At 40.2% G+C, this 24,027-nt stretch overlaps 1 protein-coding gene across 1 annotated transcript in view; it reads left to right on the top strand.

Moving 5' to 3' along the window:
• Positions 1–2,360: 2,360 nt before the first annotated feature.
• Positions 2,361–24,027, top strand: part of LOC149468203 (uncharacterized) — a 91,205-nt gene continuing 69,538 nt past the window's right edge. Inside the window, exons 1-4 of the mRNA XM_089670596.1 lie at positions 2,361–2,676; positions 11,945–12,072; positions 12,318–12,362; positions 15,660–15,783. Coding sequence (XP_089526722.1) covers positions 2,407–2,676; positions 11,945–12,072; positions 12,318–12,362; positions 15,660–15,783 — 567 coding nt within the window. The 5' untranslated portion in view covers positions 2,361–2,406. The remainder of the gene's footprint in view (positions 2,677–11,944; positions 12,073–12,317; positions 12,363–15,659; positions 15,784–24,027) is intronic.

Genomic DNA, 24,027 nt, shown 5'->3' with positions numbered 1-24,027 from the left:
TCAGTTTAGTTTAGTTACAGTTTAGTTGCACATATTTGCAAATATATGTGAAAGTGGCACTTCATCTCCAAGGCCCTTCTGTATACAGTAGACCTTACTCTATATTTGAGTCTCCAACTACACTCATTGGCCTCTTTATTAGGTACACCTGTTTAATTGCTTGGTAACACAAATTGCTAGTCAGCTAATCACATGGCAGCAACTCAATGCATTTAGGCATCTAGACGTGGTGAAGATAACTTGCTGAAGTTCAAACTGAGCATCAGAATGGGGAAAAAAGGGAATTTAAATGACTTTGAACATGGCAGGATTATTGGCGCCAGACAGGCTGATCTGAGTATTTCAAAAACTGCTGTATTACTGGGATTTGCACACACAACCATCTCTAGGGTTTACAGGGAATGGTCCAAAAAAGAAAACATCCAGTGAGCGACAGTTGTGTGGACGAAAATGCCTTGTTGATGTCAGAGGTCAGAGGAGAATGGGCAGACTGGTTCGAGATGATAGAAAGGCAACAGTAAGTCAAGTAACCACTTGTAACATCCAAAGTATGCAGAACACCATCTCTGAATGCACAATATGTCAAACCTTAACGCTACAGCAGCAGAAGACCACATCCGGTGCCACTCCTGTCAGCTAAGAACAGGAAACAGAGGCAACAATAGAAAATTGGAAACACGTTGCCTGGTCTGATGAGTCTCAATTTCAGCTTCGACATTCAGATGGTAGGGTCAGAATTTGGTGTAAACATGAAAGCATGGATCCATCCTGCCTTGTATCAATGATTCAGACTGATGGTGGTGGTGGTGTAATGGTGTGGGCTATATTTTCTTGGCACACTTTGGGCCCCTTAGTACCAATTGAGCATCGTTTAAATGCCACGGCCTACCTGAGTATTGTTCCTGACCATGTCCATTCTTTTATGACCATGGTGTACCCATCTTCTGATGCTACTTCCAGCAGGATAACACACCATGTCACAAAGCTCAAATCATCTCAAACTGGTTTCCTGAACATGACAATGAGTTCACTGCACTTCAATGGCCTCCACAGTCACCAACTCTAAATCCAATAGAGCACCTTGGGGATGTGGTGGAACAGAAGATTCGCATCATGGATGTGCAGCTGACAAATCTTCAGCAACTGCGTGATACTATCATGTCAATATGGACCAAAATCTCTGAGGAATGTTTCCAACACCTTGTTGAATCCATGCCATGTAGAACTAAGGCAGTTCTGAAGGCAAAAGGGTGTCCAATCTGATACTAGCGAAGTGTACCTAACCTATTGTCAGCCTTAAACTGTACATGTATACACTACCATGCTGTTTTCATACTGGGTACAATTTGGCCAAAAAGTGACCAGTTCAGCATGAATTAGATGACTTTGTGGTCAGTGTTTACAGCTGTCTTTGCTACAGAAGCCAGTCTAACAACCAGCTTTTGTCAAAGGGACATGTTGGAAAACCAGCATCAGGTCAACGATTGCAGCCAATGGCTGTGAGCGCAGATCAGTGAAGTCTGGCAGGGGGTCGGGAGAGCCCTTCCCGATGCCAGAATTCAATGGAACAGCAGGGGAGATCACTGTGCCAACATCGTTTGTGTTGGTACGGTGATTGGTCAGGTTTTTTTTCAACCTGTTGGGTAACAGACATTAATCTGTATCTTCTTATTTATCTTCTATTTATCTCCATTTTTACTATTTCCTATTGATTCTCACTTGCAATGTTACTTATTAGGTCTAAGTATATACAGTATACTTATTAATCATCATGGAATGAGATCTGTGTCATCAATACAAAATAAATGTATGTTTTATAGAATCTATATGATGATCACAGTGGCAGATTATCAAGAATGGAAAACAGTTTATTGTATCATTTGGATGACGATGACAGTGGATGCCAAAGGTATAGTTCACTTTTATATATAAAAGGTGACAGGTGCTTTTTACAGATGCTTGTAGGCATCATGGTTTGGAGGTCTATCCCTGTTTTTCGAGAATCTGACAAACTGGGATTGGCAACGGGAGGTTAATTTTGTGAAATTTAGGGTTAAGCATGGAACATTAATGGGGATGAGGGCTAGGAAGCCCAAGAGAGAATATCAGAAAGGGACTGTATATTTCCTTAGCAGGGGTCTCCAACATTTTCAGTACAAGGGCCACATCTTAAATTTTACAAATTTTTGTAGACCAAAAAAATTGTTTTATAAATTAATGAATTCCATTTTTTCAATAATTACCAAATGTAATAGCTCATTTATTATTGATTACTTGCTTTTTGATTAATCTTGGGGCCACATATGTCAGTGTCAGGGTCAGTGGTTAACTTATCATAACTCTTGTAACTGTGCTCTTGTTACTGGATTTTCCAGTTATTTTTGCAGTTTACATTATTAAGAAATTATGCAAACTGACTCATTGGATGAAGCTGGCCTTTTAATACCTTCAACACTTATTTATTGTGATTTCCAAAGTTGTTCTTCAAGTCCAGGATATTTCGAGGAAGAATTAAGAAATGAGTTTGCTTGGTCAGAGAAGAGGAGGTCTGCTCTTCACCACAGCCTAACAAATGCACACCATGCCATGCAGCATCAGAATAACTGCTTACAACAGCAAGAAAATGACATAGCCAGCAGCAATGTGACACTTGAGCATTTGTTGCTGAGACAAGAGGTATATTTCACTAAATGTAATTTTGTAAAATAGACTGTGCTGTATAAGACACAGTTTTAACATAAATGATCTAACTATATGATGATTAGAAACAAAAGTTGAACATACAGTGCCTTGAAAAAGTATTCATACCCATTGAAATTTTCCACATTTTATCATGTTACAACCAAAAACGTATATGTATTTTATTGGGATTTTATGTGATAGACCAACACAAACATAATTTGAAGTGGAAGGAAAATGGTAAATGGTTTTCAAAATGTTTTACAAATAAATATCTGTAAAGTGTGGTATGCATTTGTATTTAGCCCCCTTTACTCTGATACCCCTAACTAAAATCTAGTGGAACCAATTGCCTTCAGAAGTCACTTAATTAGTAAATAGAGTCCACCTGTGTGTAATTTAATTTCAGTATAAATACAGCTGTTCTGTGAAACCGTCAGAGGTTTGTTAAAGAATATTATTGAACAAACAGCATCATGAAGGCCAATGAACACACCAGACAGTTCAGGGATAAAGTTGTGGAGATGTTTAAAGCAGGGTTAGGTAATAAAAAAATATCCCAAGCTTTGAACATCTCACGGAGCATTGTTCAATCCATCATCCAAAAATGGAAAGAGTATGGCATAACTGCAAACCTACCAAGACATGGCCGTCCACCTAAACTGACAGGCCGGGCAAGGAGAGCATTATTCAGAGAAGCAGCCAAAAGGCCCATGGTAACTCTGGAGGAGCTGCAGAGGTTCATAGCTCAGGTGGGAGAATCTCTCCACAGGATGACTATTAGTCATGCACTCCATAAATCTGGCCTTTATGGAAAAGTGGCAAGAAGAAATCCATTGTTGAAAGAAAGCCATAAGAATTCCCATTTGCTGTTTGTGAGAAGCCATGTGGGGGACACAGCAAACATGTGGAAGAAGGTGCTCTGGTCAGATGAGACCAAAATTTAACTTTTTCACCTAAAAGCAAAACACTGTGTGTGGTGGAAACTAACACTGCACATCACCCTGAACACACCAAACCCACTGTGAAATGTGGTGGCAGTATCATGTTGTGGGGATGATTTCCTCCAGCAGGGACAGGGAAGCTGGTCAGAGTTGATAGGAAGATGGATAGAGCCAAATACAGGGCAATCTTAGAAGAAAACCTGTTAGAGTCTGAAAAAGACTAAAGACAGTGGTGGAGGTTCACCTTCCATCAGGACAACGACCCTAAACATACAGCCAGAGCTACAATGGAATGGTTTAGATCAATGCATATTCATGTGTTAGAATGGCCCAGCCAAAGTCCAGGCCTAAGTCCAATTGAGAATCTGTGGCAAGACTTGAAAGTTGCTGTTCACACACGTACTCCATTCAATTTGACAGAGCTTGAGCTATTTTGCAAAGAAGAATGGGCAAAAATGTCACTCTCTAGATGTGCAAAGCTGGCAGAGACATCCCCAAAAAGACTTGCAGCTCTAATCGCAGCGAAAGGTGGTTTTATAAAGTATTGACTCATGTGGGCTGAATACAAATGCACTCCACACTTTTCACATATTTATTTGTAAAAAATTTTGAAAACCATTTATCATTTTTCTTCCACTCCACAATTATGTGCCACTTTGTATTGGTCTATCACATAAAATCCCAATAAAATACATTTACGTTTTTGGTTGTAACATGACAAAATGTGGAAAATTTCAAGGGATATGAATATATCTTCAAGGCACTGTAAATATACATGTTCCATGCAATGTTTTCATATGCAATTTTTATTGTTCTTTTTGTTTCATCAAAAATATAAGCATAGTCAATACAGGTTCTTTTGATGGCAATCTACCCCGACTGTAAACAAATGAGTTTTAATTTAGACACTCGGCATCTGGAAATTAGTAGTTAAAGTGGTAGAAAAAGTCTTAGTATTAAATGAAAAAAATGGCCCTCCGTGGAGTTTAAGTCACAATATACTAGTATGTACTGCATACTAGTACATTATTACAGACTTGCCTACAAACTGAGCCCTCTAGTGCATCGCTGTTATGGCTCCCCCTGTGCTTCCATCTTTGCCCGGTCTTCCTTCTTGGTTTCCTATCTTTGGCTGCTTGAATTGCTGGGCCGAAGTGTCACTCCTGTGTGTGCGCACAGGAGCTGCATTGCTATGGGCCGTAAATGTGGCCTGAATTGCACATGTGCGGTTCAGATCACATTACCCACTGACAGGCAGGGGGGCGATTTATGACAAAAGAGACTTCTACGGTTTCTTCTGTTATAAAAGCCCTGCCTGTAAGCAGATTTTGTATTTCTTCAGTTTACTATCACTTTAAGGGCCAGTTCACACCATAGAAACACAGTGCATTAACTCATGTGCATTTTTTATGCGTTTTTTAATGCATTTCGGTGCATTTTTGACATGTTTTTTATGCATTGTGGTTCATTTTTTCCCCTCTCTTTTTCTTCAATTTAAATAGGGACGTGTGTTCCAGTGCATTTTTGATGCGTTTTACCACGTTGCAGTACAGTTCTGTGCAGGAAAAATGCAGCCTGTTCTACTTTTGTTTCTGCAACCAGAACGCACTGGAACTGCAAGCACTGATGTGAACTATGACATTTACAACCATATAACCTACTTTCTGTGCGTTTTGGATGCAAAAATAAAGCACAATGAAACACATTTAGTGTGAACTGACCCTCAATGTAGATATCTTAAAGTCATTGTGAACTTTCAAATGTTTTTGTTTTTTAACTGCTGGTGTAGTTATATTCCTTATGTCATTTGTTTGCCTTGTCTTGTAATGATGTGCACAGAAAAGCCTATGTAAGGACAGAGATTTGTATTTAAAAATGAGTGTGCTGAAGCATGTACGTGTCTGTTAGACTCTCGCTTGTAGTGCAGTAAATATACTATATTTTGCAGGTACAAGGACTGTGTGTAGAGTGAGTAGGCTCAGGTTTGATTTAACCATGCCTCTTTAAGCTCCGCTCATTGTTACTGCAATTTGCCCACACCCAGAACTCATAGTGTGTGGATGCCAATGACTGCTCCAGATCTTTTTACAATCCAAACAACACCCTTGTCTGCTGCTATATTTTGAGAATGAACTGTTTCACAGCGCCTGCATTTACAGGAGGAGTAGGCTTGAGTAGGTCAGAGTAGGCTTGTAGTAATGCTTATATACTGTTTGTTAAAAATGTATAAATATTCAAATATTACACTTTAAACACATCATCATAATTGCAGGGTGCCCGTGTACCATCTCTACAGGACTACTGTGGAGTACGCTCTTTTATACCATTTTCACACAGAAGATTTGACGTTTAAGCGAAACCCTATATTGGCTAACTTAAGGTATTAAAGATAAAAGCTTTCGGGATGACTTATATACAGTGGGTATAGAAAGAATCACCCCCCTTTAAAATTATCACATTTTGTTGCTTTGCAGCCTGAAATGAAGACGAACACAGTTTTTGTTTTATCCAGCTCTATTTACTCAATGCGACTTGTAACATCAAACTGAACGATATAACATTAACATGTCAGAAAAAAATAAAACAAATTCAAAAATAAAATCACTGAGTTGGAAAAAGGATCATCCTCTTGTGTTAGTATTTTGCTGAACCACCTTTTGCTTTAACTACAACCTTTAGTCTGTTGGGATACGTGGCTACTAACTTTGCACATCTAGACTTTGCAATATTTGCCCACTCTTCTTTGCAGAGCTGCTCAAGTTCAGCTAAATTTGATGGTGACCGTTTGTGGACTGCAGTCTTCCACAGATTTTCTTGGCCATGCAAAGACATTCACCTTTTTCTCCTTCTACCACTGTGTGGTCATTTTTGCTGTGTGCTTTGGGTCATTGTCTTGTTGGAAGGTAAACCTTCTTCCCATTGACAACCTTTTGGCAGAGGGCAGCAGATTTTTCCTCAAGAATGTGATGGTAGTTTGCCCCATCCATTTTTCCTCCCATCCTAACAAGTGCTCCAGTCCCTGCTGCAGAGAAGCGCCCCCATAACAGGATATTACCACCTCCATGCTTTACTGTAGGAATGGTGTTATCTGGATTGTGAGAGGTATAGGGTTTGCGCCAGACATATTGTTTAGTGTTGAGGCCAAATAATTCAATTTTAGTCTCATCTGACCATAACACTTTTTTTTCCATGTGGTCTCAGAATCTGCATGTGGCCTATCTTGAGGAGTAGCTTTTTTTCTTGCAACCCTCCCATACAAGCCACATTTGTGGAGAATTTGTGATATTGTTGTCACATGTACACAATGAGCATGTCATAAATTTCTGCAGCTATGACATATAGCTGTGCTATCATGTACTAAAATACTCCAGGGAAGGTCTTTTTATGTTGAGCTAATAAAAGTGACTACAGCTAACCACAGCCAAAAGTCAAATGGCTTTGTGTGCCACTGAGAAGGTGATTAGCTACACCTGATTCAGTTTACAAGTGTTTTTTAGGAGGGGGTATTCCTTTTTCCAACTTGGGGATTCTGTTTTTGATTTTTTAAAAATATCTTATTTTATATATATATATAAAATATATATTTTTCTGACATGTTGGTGTTATATCTTTCATTTGGATGTTATACGTACACCTGATTCAGTTTACAAGTGTTTTTTAGGAGGGGGTATTCCTTTTTCCAACTTGGGGATTCTGTTTTGATTTTTTAAAAATATCTTATTTTATATATATATATATATATATATATATATATATATAATATATATTTTTCTGACATGCTGGTGTTATATCTTTCATTTGGATGTTATACGTAAATACAGCTGGGTAAAGCAAATACTGTGTTTGCCTTCATTACAGGCTTCAAAGCTACAAAATTTGATTATTTAAAGGAGGTAATTCTTTTCTATACCCACTGTACTGTCCTCAGATTTTATTTAATCCCTTCTTGTTTTTTTTAGATTGGGATAGAATGGTGAGGGGTTAGAATCAATATCAAGTTTGTAAAGTTTCCGGTGTCTGTGTTAACAGAACATTGATAGATGGGAGATATTCCAGTGGAGAAAATTGTTCCTGTGACAACTGTCTAAAATGGAAATTTTCTCAGATTGGAAAGCTTTCTTCTCTTACTGTGAAGTTTAGAGAACAGGAAATAAAAGGAAATAACAAAAAAAAAGGGTTTTAACTCCCTACTACTCTATCCAAAATAAATAAGAGTTTACGCTTTAGATATACCTAATGGTATCACTTAAACTCCAAACTTTCTGGATAAATTGATAGTTAACACAGTACAAGATTCTACTAATACTATTCTAGTTTTAAACTTAGATCATGAAAACTCATTAAACAAAGGAGTCAAAAACAGAATGCTTTTTTATATACAGTATGATCCAAATTTACTGCACATATTTGTGTGGAAAAAAAAGAATGTGAACCTTTGCTTCCAGTAACTGGTGTCCCCCCTTTGGGCAGCAATAACTAAAATTAAACCTTTCTTGCAACTATTTATCCAGCACATCAGCTTAGAGGAATTTTAGCCCATTCCTCCTCACAGAACAGTTTGGTAGGATTCCTCATATGATCTGCCCTCTTTAGGTCTTTTCTCAACATTTTTCTAGAGTAAAGGTCAGGAATTCTAAACCCTTAACTTATTTCCGCTTTAATAAGTCTTAGGTGGAAAGAGTACAGTGTCTTGCTACATGACACACTTTTTTTCTGAGCTGCAGTTCATGGACAGATACTGCTGTCTGAATTCATATCTCCATTAATGTGTTTGCCTTTCTACAAACAGAATGCTTCTCATTCAAGCCAAAAGGTTCTATTTTGGTCTCCTTTATTAACAGAATATTCTTTCAAAAGCCATCTAATGTATCTACCTGGTATTTAGCAAATTGTAGATGGACAGCAATCTTTTTTTGATAGAAGTTTCTTTCTCCGTGCAACCCTGCCATGCATTATTGTTCTGTGTTCTCCTGATGGATCCTTGTACAGTTACCAACGCAAGAGAGGCCTTCAGTTCCCTAGATCAGTGTTTCTCAATATTTTTTCAGTCAAGGCACCCTTTAAAGTTATGGACAGTCTTGAGGCACCCCATTCTAAAATGGATTGACTCAAGACTGGCCATAATTTTAAAAGGACACACCATTCTAAAATGTGAAAAACTATTCTAACAGTTTTAAATATTGCAGCAACATCCACACATGAAGGACACCCAACATTAGAGGTGATTTATTCTTCCAAAGCAAATACACTTTTGCACACTGATACTGACTAGTATTCCAGTGTTTCTCTACTCCCTCAGTTTTCCTCCCATCACTGAACTAATGTGACCCCATGTCACGGATCTGGGTATGACCAGAGATGTGTGGGCTAACACAGGGAAATGCAGGCTCAAGTATGGTGTAAACAATATAATTTATTAGAGGCTATACCAAAATATAAACGGACAATATAAACAAAACCAAACCTCCAACTGATAACGGAAAGTACAAGCACACAGACAAGAGTAGTCAGGGCTGGTGAGGTGGAGTGGTCAGGCAGGCCGGGTCAGGAACCATCGGGCAGACAAGGTACAAAGGAGCAGGCAGAGTGTAGTCAGACGGGCTGGGTCAGGAACAATCAGGCAGACAAGGTACCAGAGGAGCAGGCAGGAGAGTGGTCAGGAATAGCCGAGGTCGGTGCAGGCAGAGTTCTATCAATGTCAGGAGTCAGGCAGAGGGATCAGGAAGGCAGGTAGACGACAGGATCAGGTTCAGTCACAGGGGCTCATGGGAACAATACACCAAGGCACTGATTGTAGGCCTGGTCCTGCTTAAATACACCTCCTGCAATCAGCCTCAGGTGATGGCTTGACTGCAGGAGTGAGATTCTGGCTGCTGAGAGCACCCGCTGGCCAGCACTGGTACTGCAGCCCACAAGGCAGGTGAGTCCCACCACCAGTGGCGAGTCCATTCCTGACACCCCAGCACTGACGGAGAGGGGAAGGGGAGGGTCAAACTAAGGTGCTATGCAGGCAGCTGACATCCCCCTTATCAATTGATGATGTCATTGGTTGTCAGAACGTCGGTGGCTAGAAGGCGGTAATGGTGCACAATGAAAACCTTTGCCTTTATGTAACTAAAAGTCAGGCTTGTTCCACCCGCTGGCTTGCATACAAGTTTTGGGCAATTTTTAAACATTTTGCCAAGGCACCCCTGAAGAAACCTCAAGGCACCCCAGCGTGCCTGGGCACCCTGGTTGAGAAAGGCTGCCCTAGACATTAGCTTGGGGTTCTCAAAAACTCCAAATTTAAAAAAAAAATTATCTGATCATTAGTACACTACTTTTAACAGCCAATTAAAACAAAAGATGAACGAACGAAACCAGCGCTCCAGTCTTCATACAACCATGGCGATGCCAAAATGCCAGCCGAAGAGGTGCTGCCCTTTTAAGATCAGGGAATCTGACCACTAGTGGAAAAGAACAAACAAGGGCGCACTCTCATCGTGCATTACCGTGGTATGACACGTATTTATTAAATGAAAAGAGGATATATACTCACAAACCAACATGATAAAAGGCAGTAAAAGTGGTCCACAAGGACAGTCACAATACATCTGTGTCTAATGGTGCAGATAGGCTAACGCGTTTCGGGAGCTAAACCCCCTTCCTCAGAGCTGGAGATGTGCCTGCTGGCCACAAGCTTATATACTAGTGAAATGTCAGAAGGAGGGTGGATAAGACCCTCCCACTCAAAAGAAAAAAAAAAAAAAAGAACTTGAATGGTCATACTACCTGAACCAACAATCAGTGTGCTGTGTGCTTAGCACACTCTTATCCATATATGATGCATATACATTATAAATAATAATAATTAATAAATAATATTAAATAATTAATAAATAAATACATAATTCATACATTCATGCATTTATTTATTAATTATTTATTATTTAATATTATTTATTAATTATTATTATTATTTATAATGTATATGCATCATATATGGATAAGAAATAAAAAGATTAAATTACAATACAATACATGACATCATTTCTGAAGTTGTATTCTGTCATACAAGAATTTTTGTAACTTTAGTAACCTCTTTATTTTCGATATGAGAATAGCATGCAAAAAATTAAATAAAACGCAGACGACCATTTGTCAGGTATTCTCATCACGTGTACAGGGCATAACTGCACAGTGGTTAAATGGTTAGCATTCCCACCTGGCAGCACTAGGGTCATTGGTTCAAATTGCAACCACAGCACCACCTGCCTGGAGTTTGCATGTTCTCCCTGTCCCTGCATGGGTTTGCTCCGGTTTCCTCCCACACTCCAAAGACATGCTGGTAGGTTAATTGGCTCCTGTCTAAATTGGCCCTAGTATGTGTATGTATGAATGTGAGTTAGGGACCTTAGATTGTACACCCCTTGAGGGTTAGGGACTGTTGTGAATGTACAATATATATGTAGAGCGCTGCGTAAATTGATGGCGCTATATAAGTACCTGAAATAAATAACTGACGTTGGATTGCCTCCACTTGTACATGATCTGTATAATCTTTTCAAGCCTAATAAGTATCAATACCTGTTTTTCAGAGGTTTTCAGAAGTCTGCTTTGTTCGAGCTATGACTTATTTACACAAAACTGTGTTGTTAAGATCAGACTTGGATAGCGAGGACCCAGAATTCCATTCTTTTAAAAAGGCAGCGCCTTCTACACTTACACCTGATTATCATACCATTGATTGAAGTACCAGATTCTAATTTTCTCCTCAAGTGAACTCAGAGTCACATACTTTTGAAACAATCAAATATGCAACTTTGGATCAATTCACTCACTAAATAAATGAACAAGTATATGTTCCCAATATCCAGGTTTAGAACTTGCGTGAAAAACATATCACGTTTATGCAGAATATTTAACATTTAAAAAGGTTAAAAAAACTTTAAAGAACTGCTGTATCTGGTGACAAAATGCCAAATGGGATTGATTCATTAGGAATTTACCCAGTGAATGTGCATTTCAAAGTGCCCATGAACTGTGCAAATGGGGCTGCTAGATAGAGTGAAGTAGGAAAGGTATTTCCTATAATACTTAGTGTGGCCAAATACTGTATTTTCTTCTTATAACAACTGAATGGAACAACACAGGATTTAGCCTATTTATATTTGTACTTGGCTCCATTTGTACACAAATTTGCATTAACTTTCCCTGAGCAAATGGCTATTCAAAGTCTTTATCAACCATTTTGTTTTCGTCGAAATGCACTATGCTTACCCTTTATATCATCTTGCACAACTGCAAAAACTACAGCAGAAACTAGCATTTATTTTTTTCAGCTTTTGGAATCAAGATTTTCCTATCTGAAACACAACAATTTCAGCCCAGGGTTTGTCAGTCGAGACATAATGAAAACCAAAGAAAACCAGTGTTTTCATTACTTACCAGCTCTCACTGATTCCACCAGGTATGTACAAAGAGATCATAATGTCACATGAAATGCTAATATATTATTCTGTACCAATTTCAATTTATACTCTATCTATTGACAAATAGGCTTAGAACAAAATAGCAATTAAAAATATATGCTTTCATGACTTCCCACATGAATTGTTTTGTTCATTATTAATATTATAATTAAATAATAAAAAAATATTCTAGCATGCTCAAATATGATAATGTCATGTCTGGATTTTGCTTCTTTTTCCGTAGAAATCAATTCACAAATAGAACAGATGGCATGATCACACAAAACAGGTGGGCATGAAATGTAAAGTGTATTTAAAGTTTTTTTTTTACATTTTGGATAGAGTACAGAGTGGTAAAGCTTTCTGGTTTCTTTTTTATTTCTTTGTCTCACTGGAGACCTGGCAGGATGACGAATTATTCTTTAAACAGTTGTTAGCAAAGCTGTTGGAAGATTTCCCTTCTATTCTTCTACTGCTGACAACTCAAAACGTTTGGATTTTTCTGTCAGTTCTGGTCCTTAAGGCAGCACTACATTGCATCTGAGCACCACAAATCAAAAACTCTATTTAATTCATTTTTATTTTTCAATGCAAACTCACACATCCCTCCATGTCTCCAAGCTTTATTTTGCAGAGAAATCACTTTGAAAAACATCCCCTAGCATTTGTAGCTGTGGCCATCTTGAGTAAGGGCGGATGATTCATGTAGCATTTACTTCCTGGAATCCATCTGCCCTTAGCTCAGGTATACAGGCAGGAGGGTGTGCTTAGCTGAGAAAACCCCTCCTCCCATCTTGAAGATTCCTGGGATGTACAGCGGGTAAAATAAGCATTGAACACATTACCATTTTTCTAGGTAATATATATTTCTAAAGGTGCTATTGACATGTAATTTTCACCACATGTCAGTAACAACCCATGTAATCCATACATATAGAGAAACCCAAATAAGTTTGTTCAGAAATTACGTTATGTGTAATAAAATGGAATGGCACAGTATTAAAGTATTAAATATGCTAACTGAAATTTATTTGATACTTGATACAAAATCCTATGTTCGTAATGACAGCTTCAAGATGCCACCTATATGGAGAAACTAGTCGCATGCATTGCTCAGGTGTGATTTTGATCCATTCTTCCACACTTAAAATCTTAAAGGTTCCATGGTCCTGTTCTATGAACTCTGATCGTTAGTTCTTTCCATAGATTTTCTATTGGATTCAAGTCATGTGATTGGCTGGCCATTCTAGCAGCTTTATTTTCTTTCTTTGAAACCAGTTGAGAGTTTCTTGGCTTTGTGTTTGGGATCATTGTCTTGCTGAAATGTCCACCCTCATTTCATCTCATCATCCTGGTAGATGGCAGCAGATTTTTATCAAGAATGTCTTGGTACATTTTTCCATTCATCTTTGCTTCAATGACATGCAGTTTGCCAGTACCGTATACTGAAAAACAGCCCCACACCATGATGTTCCCACCTCCACATTTCACTGTTGGTATGGTGTTTTTGGGGTGATGTGTAGTGCCATTTGACCTCCAAACATGGTGTGTATTATGGCATCCAAAGAGTTAAATTTTAGTCTCATCTAACCAGACTATATTCTCCCAGTATTTCACAGGCTTGTTTAAATGTTGTGCAGCAAATTTTAAATTAACTCAATGTGCTTTTTCTTCAGCAGTGGAGTCTTGCGTGGTTGAGCGTACATACAGGTGGTTGAGTGCATTACCTAATGTTTTCAATTGTACCTGCTAATTCCAGGTCTTTCTGAAGCTCTCCACAAGTTGTCTTTGGCTCTTGGACAACTCTTCTGAAAATTCTTTTCACTCCTCTGTCAGAGGTCTTGCGAGGAGCACCTGGTCGTGGGCGGTTTATGGTGAAATGAAGTTCTTTCTACTTCTAGATTATGGGCCCAACATTGCTCACTGGACATTCAGAAGTTTAGAAATCCTTCTCTGACCAATGCGATCAGTATGTTTTGCAACAATAAGGTTGCAAAGGTCTTGAGAGAGCTCTTTGCTTTTACACATCATGTGCTCTTTCTTGGTAATGAGACACCTTTTTATAAGCCATCAGTTGAGAATGAACCAGCTTATATTAATTTGCACTGACAAGGGGCAAGATTGCTTTCAAATTACAGATAGATTTTAGCTGGTGGCATGCCTTTTTGCACCACCCTTTCTTCATGTGCTCAATACTTTTTCCCTGTGTCATTCTATTTTATTACACATAACTTAAATTCTGAACTTATTTGTTTTGGTTTCTTTGTATGTATGGATTGTTACAGACATGTGGTGAAAATGTCATGTCAATAGCAATTTTAGAAATATATTTACTATATTTAATATATTATATTATACTATATTTAATATATTATATTTTAATATATTATAGAAAAATGGTGATGTGTTCAATATTTATTTTACCCACTGTATGTCATTTACAAAATTACAAACACATAAAGTGCAGCGCAATAATGCACATGTATATCAAAATCCAACTAAATCCAACAGAGTCTATAAATCACTGTTGATAGCCAGTAAAACAGTTGAATATTCCAGTGGTTCAAATTAGTGGTCATATTCATACATCCAAGTGTAGAGGTGCTCAATCCCACCACCAAAGGTAACTATGGCTGCTCACCTTACCAATATAACCCCCTGAGCTAACAGGAAGGTCATAACATGCTTTCCCACTTGGGGATCAAACAGGATGTAGAAGACTGTGTACAGACTATCAACAGTGATTTATGGACTCTTTGTTGGATTTAGTTGTATTTTGATATACATGAACATTATTGCGCTGCACTGTGCGTTTGTAATTTTTTAATGAGGTATTGTGGATTGTGCCTTAAGTGTTCAGCTTGCAATATTGATTTTTAAGTCCTTTAAATTATCTGTTTGCGTTGATTGGTACTTGTAATTGTAATCCTGCGATGTATGACATTTGCCTAGGCATGGAAACCAGGAAGTAAATGAAGAAATAAAAAATAAAAATACTTTAAAACAAGTAAATATAATATACTGTAATTGCCTATCTGTTTATTAATGCTAGCAGCATAAGGATTAAAAATGTAAATGTTGACTAGGAGAGAGCAAAGTTCCGCTTTAAGACAGTGGTCGCAGGACATAGAGAAGACGCATCTCCCCTGTGTGAAATTTGACAATAATAAAACCCCAAACATACATTCTAGCCACTCCCCACCCTATCCAAAGCTAAACAAAATGCTGGCTTTAGATACACTATAAAGCCTAACCTAAATCAAACTTGACTTGTACCCAACAGCACATACCTTTCCTATTGTAACCCCTCTGTTCCAAAAATTCCTGGAATTTCCAGACATAGAGAATCATGTGACAATGCTTGTGCTTAGTAATTGGTCCAACAATATCACCTGACAGTGGGTAGAGAATCCTCAGCCCTGTGTAGGTTCAGACTAGAGCAACTCCAAGCTTACACGGGGCTTCCTGTTCTTAGTGGCTGTGGAAGCAAGAGGGAAGTGATTATGTGTTGCTGGAGAGGGGGGAGCTCTAAAGCAAAATGGTGAATGTTGCACTTGGTATTCAAGATAATTATATCTGTTTATAGATTTGCTGATTTAGAACAGGATATAAATGACATCAAAATGAAGATGAGAAGATATTCTTTATTAACGGAAAACAACCTACACAGATGGAACTTATATGAAGAAAGAAAAAACAAAGAAGCAGAGGTACATTACAGCAAATTGCATTAATTCTTTTGCCATCAAGAATATAATACTATCTAAAGATGATACAAATCACAAAAGCTTTTAAAAACTGCTTATTGATTTTTTTTGGCTCTTTATCTTTATAGTTAGTGTGAGAAAATCGATGAATGCTCCATCTTTTATTTATCTTCGTTAACAAGGAAAAGAATAACATTCCAAATTTGTAGCTACCCTTAGAGCAGGGGTTTTGATTTAAAGTTCACAGAGGTCCAATCAGTAAAATTTCCCTCCAGCAGTGGTCCAAATCACGTTTGATTCTTAATGGCACCCCCGTGCATTGGCCAACATGGTGCTTTTTCACGAGTGCCAAAACGCATGGTGCCGCAGCACCATATGGCTCGGTACGGCACAATTTAAAATAAAGGTCAGGGACTTTCTTTCTCTGTGTTTCTGCATATAAGGCATCCCACTGAAATGAATGGGCTGCCTACACTCAGAATGAAGGACGCAGTGACGTGAACTTACCCTCTCAGATCCTTCACATCACAATGCCTTTATTACATCACTGTTCTCAGTCCCCCTGCACATCACAACCCCCCCCCCTACTTTTATATCACAGTGTCCCTTCACATCATGTTCTCCCCTTTACATTAGAGTCCCTCACTTCACAACAGTCCCCCTTTACACAAGTGTCTTCAACCCTCCTTCACATCATCCCCGTTCACATTACAGTCCTCAGCCCCCCTTCACACACCTGTCCTTGCCCCCCCCTTCATCCCTTCCTATCACCCCCCTTCACATTCCTGTCCTTGGGCCCCTTCATATCACCCCCCTTCACATTCCTGTCCTCACCCCCTTTAAAGTACCCCACTACACATTGCAGTCTGCAGCCCCCTTTCATATCACCCCTCTTCACATTCCTGTCCTTGCCCCCTATTATATCACACTCCCCTTCACATTGCAGTCTCCAGTCCCCCTTCATATCAAACCCACTTCACATTCCTGTCCTCACCTTCTTTATAGCACCTCCCTTCGCACTGCAGTCCCCCCTGATCCTTCAAAGCAAGATCATAGCCCTCTTCCTGTCCTACCTTACACAGGATTAAGAGCAAGAGCATTGCAGATCTAGAGCTGACATCAGAAGGCAGGACAGTTCTGGATGGAGGGGAGGAGCTGCACACATTTTTCTGTTGACTAGCTTGTGATTAGTTGCTAGAACCATCCTGAATACTAGCAACCAATCAGTTAACTGAGGCATCTCCCGCCCTCTGTCCAGGGCTGTTCTGCCTCCTGATGTCAGTTCTGCGAAGATGACAGTGTAATGAGACATCCCAATCCAGCAAAGAGACAGCCCCATCCACCAAAGAGACAGTCCCATATAGCAAAGAGATGGCCCAATCCAGCATAGAGACATACCCACACAGCAAAGAGACAACCCAATCCAGCAAAGAGACATCCCCATATAGCAACATGACAGCCAAATTTAGCAATGAGACAGACCAATCCAGCAAAGAGACAGCTCCATATAGCAAAAAGACCACCCAATCCAGCACAGAGACAATCCAATGCAGCAAATAGACAGCTCCATATGGCAAAGAGACAGCCCAATCCAGCAAAGAGACAGCTCCATATAGCAAAAAGACCACCCAATCCAGCACAGAGACAATCCAATGCAGCAAATAGACAGCTCCATATGGCAAAGAGACAGCCCAATCCAGCAAAGAGACAGCTCCATATAGCAAAGAGACAGCCCAACCGAACAAAGAGACAGCTCCATATAGCAAAGAGACAGCCCAATCCAGCACAGATACAGCCCCATCGATCAAAGAGACAGCTCCATATAGCAAAGAGACAGCCCAGTCCAGCAAAGAGACCGCTCCACATAGCAAAGAGATGGCCCAATCCAGCAAAGAGACAGCCTAATCAAGCAAAGAGACATCTCCATATAGCAAAGAGACAGCCCAATCCAGCAAAGAGAAAGCCTAATCCAAAAAAGAGACAGACCAATCCAGCAAAGAGACTGCGCCATATCGCAAAGAGATGGCAGATGGCCCAATCTAGCAAGGAGACAGCCTAATCCAAAAAATAGCCCAGTCCAGCAAAAAGACAGCTCCACATAGCAAAGAGACGGCCCAATCCAGCACAGAGACAGCCCCATCGATCAAGGAGACAGCTCCATAGAGCGAAGAGACAGCTCAATCCATTAAAGAGACAGCTCCATATAGCAAGGAGACAGCCCAATCCACCCCACACACACATACACACACAGCTGCTACAGAGCGGGTTGTGTGGCTGCACTGCACTCACCTTCTTCCGCTGTGCAGCTGTCACAGTTAGGTTAGATCCCACCATGGTCAGTGCAGTGTATTTCCAGAGGCTGGCCTGGGAGGTGTGTCCCCTGCTAGCTGGTCCTCTTCTGCACCTTGTAGTTTGCTGGACCCAGCCCTGCTGTAGGCATGGCCGCATAGCAGGAGGCGAGCAGTGGCTGTTAACCCTGTCCACAGTTGCCACTTACCTCCTGCTGTGGGGCCCGGTCATCCAGAGGCCGCTCTTCCTAGGACACGTGGCCCCGGCCCACCGGGCAAATGCCCGATGTGCCTTATGGCCAGTCCAGGCCTGTTATACAGTATGTGCAGCAAGTGTCTGAATATCATATGTGGAGCAATTAGTGTACACTTAGAGCTATAATCCAATTTCTATTTTCACAGTGTTCAATAACAATCATAATCCTCCAAAAAACAGTCTTCACAAGAATTGCTTGCCTCCCTCCACCAAAGCTCTCCTAGTGATAATGCACCCACCAATTTCCTTTGACCCCATAACTAAATAAAAGGGTAAAATAAAATGCTAGTATATGATGAATAAATACAAATAGTAAGATTTCCTTCCTTTTTATGTTCTCCCATGCACGCTTCATCATGAAATACAGGAAGAGGAGAAACTAGTGTAACTTCTTTATTTAAACCAATTTTAAAAAAAACTTACAAGTATAGTGCTAAAACCCAGAATTGAGAATGAAGGCTTAATTCTATCTAGGAGCAATGTGTCGGCAGCTTCTACCTCTATGTGTGCATGTCCAACCTGTGTGCCTGATGACATCACAGTACGTAGGCTTCACCCAAATCTTTTTGTCTTCAAATGATCAGGAGCATCTATTGAATATACAATGCGCAAAAAAATTAAAGGAACACTTTTTAATCAGAGTATAACATCAAGTCATTTAAACTCCTGGGATATTGATCTGGTCAGTTAAGCAGCAGAGGGGGTTGTTAATCAGTTTCAGCTACTTTGATGTTAATGAAATTAACAACAGGTGCAGTAGATGGGCAACAATGAGATGACCCCCAAAACAGGAATGGTTTTACAGGTGAAGGCCACTGACATTTTGTTCCCTACTCATCTTTTCTGACTGTTTTCACTAGTTTTGCATTTGGCTAGGGTCAGTGTCACTACTGGTAGCATGAGTTGATACTTGGATCCTACAGAGGTTACACAAGCAGTCCAACTCCTCCAGGATGGCACATCAATTCTTGCCCTTGCCAGAAGGTTTGCTGTGTCTCCCAACACCATCTTAAGAGCATGGAGGAGATTCCAGGAAACAGGTAGTTACTCTAGGAGAGCTGAACAGGGCCATAGAAGGTCATTAACCCATCAGCAGGACCAGCATCTGCTCCTTTGTGCAAGGAGGAACAGGATGAGCGCTGCCAGATTGACCTCCAGCAGGCCACTGGTATGAATGTCTCTGACCAAACAATCAGAAGCAGACTTCATGAGGGTGGCCTGAGGGCCCGATGTCCTCTAATGGGCCCTTTGTTCACTTCCCGGCACCATATAGCTTGATTGGCATTTGCCATTTAACACCATAATTAGTAGGTCCGCCACTGTGCTTTTCACAGATGAGAGCAGGTTCACCCTGAGCACACAGAACAGATGTGAAAGGGTCTGGAGAAACCATGGAGAATGTTCTTCTGCCTGTAACATCGTTCAGCATGACCGTTTTGGTGGTGGGTCAGTGATGGTCTGGGGAGGCATATCCATGGAGGGATCCACAGACCTCTACAGGCTAGACAATGGCACCCTGACTGCCATTAGGTATCGGGATGAAATACTTGGACCCATTGTAAGACCCTATGCTGGTGCAGTGGGTCCTGGGTTCCTCCTGGTGCATGACAATGCCTGGCCTCATGTGGTGAGAGTGTGCAGGCAGTTCTTGGAGGATGAAGGAATTGATTCCATTGAATGGTCCCCACACTCGCCTCACTTAAATCTGATAGAACACCTCTGGGATATCATGTTTCGGTCCATCCGACGCCGCCAGGTTGCACCTCAGACTGTCCAGGAGCTCAGTGAAGCCCTGGTCCAGATCTGGGAGGAAATACCCCAGGACACCTTTGGTCATCTCATTAGGAGCATGCCCCGACGTTGAGGCATGCATACAAGCACGTGTGGGCCATACAAACTATTGAGTACCATTTTGATTGCTGCAATGAATTTTCAGCAAAATGGATTAGCCTGCTGCATCATTTTTTCACTTTGATTTTCGGGGTGTCTTTGAATTCAGTCCTCTGTAGGTTGATAATTTTCATTTCCATCAAACGATGGGGCATCCTTACATTCCTAACACATTACCCAGTGCATATCAGTATAGATATCCAGCATGATATTTTTTCTCCATTGAGGTCTGATGTGTTTTCAAAGTGTTCCTTTAATTTTTTTTGAGCAGTGTATATGAAAGCATATAAACATATAATATATGTTTATGGGTACTCTCCTGTCCTGCCTATTTGTATTTTTTCTGTGTTGTATTGAACTCTTTATAGTTGCTATTGTTTTGATGTATGCTAACATCTAGAGGTGATTTAGGGCCTTTACAATTTGAATTTCTAATGTATTTTGGTATCTTCCTCTGTCCTCCCCTCCTGTTTAGTGCAAGTTAGTCCAGTACTAGCTATACCCCTGTTTCTTCCAAAGTCCCGCTGTCAATGTTAGTTTTTGCAAGGCTTAGCCTAGTCATTGTCATCTTACACGTCAAAAAACTAAAAAATCCTTTGCACTGCAATTATCTGAATCAAAATTACATCGGATTCAACTTCTGTGTCTTATTGAAGAGTTAAGCTGCCTGTGGATGGTGCTATGACAGCAGGTAGCCATATGTCAGGAGCCATAAACCAGACGAAGACAGAAAGTGCAATTAAAATCACACCGTTAATGAAATAGCAAAAATAACACAGTTCAGGAACGTAGTCAGACCAGAAGTTTGGATGCTAGAGCGAGTAATCAGACAAGCCACGACCAGGAAACCAGAAGTCAGCATAGTCAGGAGCCAAAAATCATGAACAGGAATTGGAAGAGAAGTCAGCCAGACCGAGTTGTATACAGGAACTCAAGCAGGAACACACTAACAAACAGAATTTAAAGAAAACAGTAAGAAGACACATTTCATAAGCTTTCTAATGACATGATGCATTACAGACTCTGAGAGCTGCTTAGAAGACATTGAGGATCAGATTGCAGTCTTCTGCAACATCCTAATGTGTCTGATCCAGGGCTTTTTTTCAGCGGGAACATGGGGGAACGTGGAGGAACGCAGTTCTGGCACCTCCAGCACTGAATGTACATTGGATATAAAAAGTCTACACACCCTGTTAAAATGTCAGGATAAATCATTTGAGATCTTTTACCACCTTTAATGGGACCTATAAACTGTACAGCTCAATTGAAAAACATAAATAAAATAATGTGGTTGTATAAATGTGCACACCCTTTTATAACTGGGGATGTAGCTGTGTTCAGAATGAAGCAATCACATTCAAAATCATGTTAAATAGGAGTCAGTACACACCTGCCATCATTTAAAGTGCATCTGATTAACCCCAAATAAAGTTAAGCTGTTATAGTAGGTCTTTCCTGACGTTTTCTTAGTCGCATCTTACTGCAAAAGCCATGGTCCGCAGAGAGCTTCCAAAGCATCAGCGGGATCTCACTGTTAAAAGGTATCAGTCAGGAGAAGGGTACAAAGAATTTCCAAAGCATTAGATATACCATGGAACATAGGGAAGAAAGTCACCAAGTGGAGAAAATATGGCACAACAGTGACATTACCAAGAGCTGGACGTCCCTCCAAAATTGATGAAAAGATGAGAAGAAAACTAGTCTGGGAGGCTGGCAAGAGGCCTACAGCAACATTAAAGGAGCTGAAGGAATATCTGGCAAGTACTGGTTGTGTGGTACATGTGACAACAATCTCCCATAGTCTTCATATGTCCGGGCTATAATTCCAAATGATATGTTTGGCGCATAAACACTGCACATCACCAAAAGAACACCATACCCACAGTAAAGCATGATGGCAACATCATGCTTTGGGTCTGTTCAGCTGGAACTGGTGCCTTAGTCAAGGTAGAGGGAATTATGAACAGTTCCAAATACCAGTCAATATTGGTACAAAACCTTCAGGCTTCTGCTAGAAAGCTGAACATTAAGATCCAAATCATCAAAGGAATGGCTTCACCAGAAGAAGATTAAAGTCTTGGAATGGCCCAGCCAGAGCCTAAACCTGAATCCAATCGAAAATCTGTGGGGTGTTCTGAAGAGTGTGGTGCACAGGAGATGCCCTCGCAATCTGACAGATTTGGACTGTTTCTGCAAGGAAGAGTGGGCAATTATTGCCAAGTTAAGATGTGCCATGCTGATAGACACATACCCAAAAAGACTGAGTGCTGAGTGCGGTAATAAAATCAAAAGGTGCTTCAACAAAACATTAGTTTAAAGGTGTGCACACCTTAGCAACCATATTTTAGTTTTTTATTTTTACTTCCATCCACCCAAAAGATTTCAGTTTGTTTTTGAATTGAGTTGTACAGTTTATAGGTTACATGGTGGAAAGAGTTGTAAAAAATGATTTATCTTTGTCTCATTTTTTTACATCACAGAAACCTGACATTTTAACATGGGTGTGTAGACTTTTTATATCCACTGTATGTAATGGCAAGGGGTGCTGGGGTGTTCTGAAAGATCTATTGTTGCTGGCTTCTGGGGGATCTATTTTCACTGGACGGGATCTATTTTTGTGTGGTGGTCTGTTTTTGGGGAGGTCTAGTGTTGCTGGTGGGGAAAATATTGTTGATGGTTCTCAATTGTTGCTGAAAGGGATCTACTGTTGAGGGAGGGGTCTGTTGTGTATTGTCGCTGGCTGCAGGAGAGTCTATTGATGCTGGCTGCTTGGAGATCCGTTGTAGCTGCTGGGGGTCTATGGTTGCTGGGAGTTTATTTTTTTTGAGAAAACATTGTTGCTGGAGGAATCTATTATTGCTGGGGGGGGGGGGGTCTATTGCTGCTGGTTGTGGGGGATCTATTTTTCTGCTTTTCTTGTTATCACTAACAAATTCCATACAAATTATTTAGCACCACAAGATGATACTTGACTTTTCTAAAAGGAGAGGTACTGGGAGCTGTGTAGGGGGTGAACCATGTGATGGTGCTCTGAGATGGGTAGGGGGCTGAGACCAGAAGTGACTCAGAAAGGGGGAGTTCCTGCACCTATTTTTTTTAGAAAAAAAAGCCCCCTCCTCCCTCCTGTCGGTTGCCCCAGAACAAACAGCTTGCTATGTGGGCACCCGAGCAGACGTGCTCCCGAGCCGCGGTTCTGCATGTCCATTCACACACAGCCATGGCTCGGCCCCGAAATGTCTTCAGTAAATCATGCCTCGCTGGCTTGTTGACATCGGCAGTCCCATTGCAAGGACAAGGCAAAAAGCTCTATGTCACGTGGTTTCAGTTTACACCAAGGCACTGGGTTAGTGTACTCTGAAAAAACTAGGACATGTTGCATTTTTGCATAGCACAGTAAAGTGTGCTGTAACACAATGCACTAAAGTGCATTGCAATAAAATAGAAGTAGTAAAGAAATAAGGGGCATTCCAGGGTTTTCCTGAGGGGCATTCCAGAGTTAACAGAGGAAATTGTATTTATTGGTGATAACTGAAGACAATTTATTTTTTTTTCAGTTTGTGTCTTTTTTTGACTAATCTTTTATTATTAAAGTTTCTTTAGAAATAGGAAAAAGGGAAGAGAAAATGTAAACTTTTAAAGGTAGGAAATACTGTATTTTTTAATTTTTTTAGTTGCTATACCAAAAATATATGCAACAAAACAAAATGAAAAAAATATAAAATGATAAAAAATAAATTCAGTTCTTCTAATCTTTCCTCATAGCTGAGCTCCTCCATGCCTCTTATCAGTTTGTTTGCCTTACTCTGCAATTTC

The sequence above is a fragment of the Staurois parvus genome, unplaced genomic scaffold (genome assembly GCF_062004578.1).
Source record: "Staurois parvus isolate SC_StPar_1 unplaced genomic scaffold, SC_StPar_1.0 ptg000091l, whole genome shotgun sequence".
NCBI lineage: Eukaryota > Metazoa > Chordata > Amphibia > Anura > Ranidae > Staurois > Staurois parvus.
The sequence above is the reverse complement of the archived record's forward strand: the minus strand, read 5'-3'. Positions and strand labels throughout refer to the sequence as shown.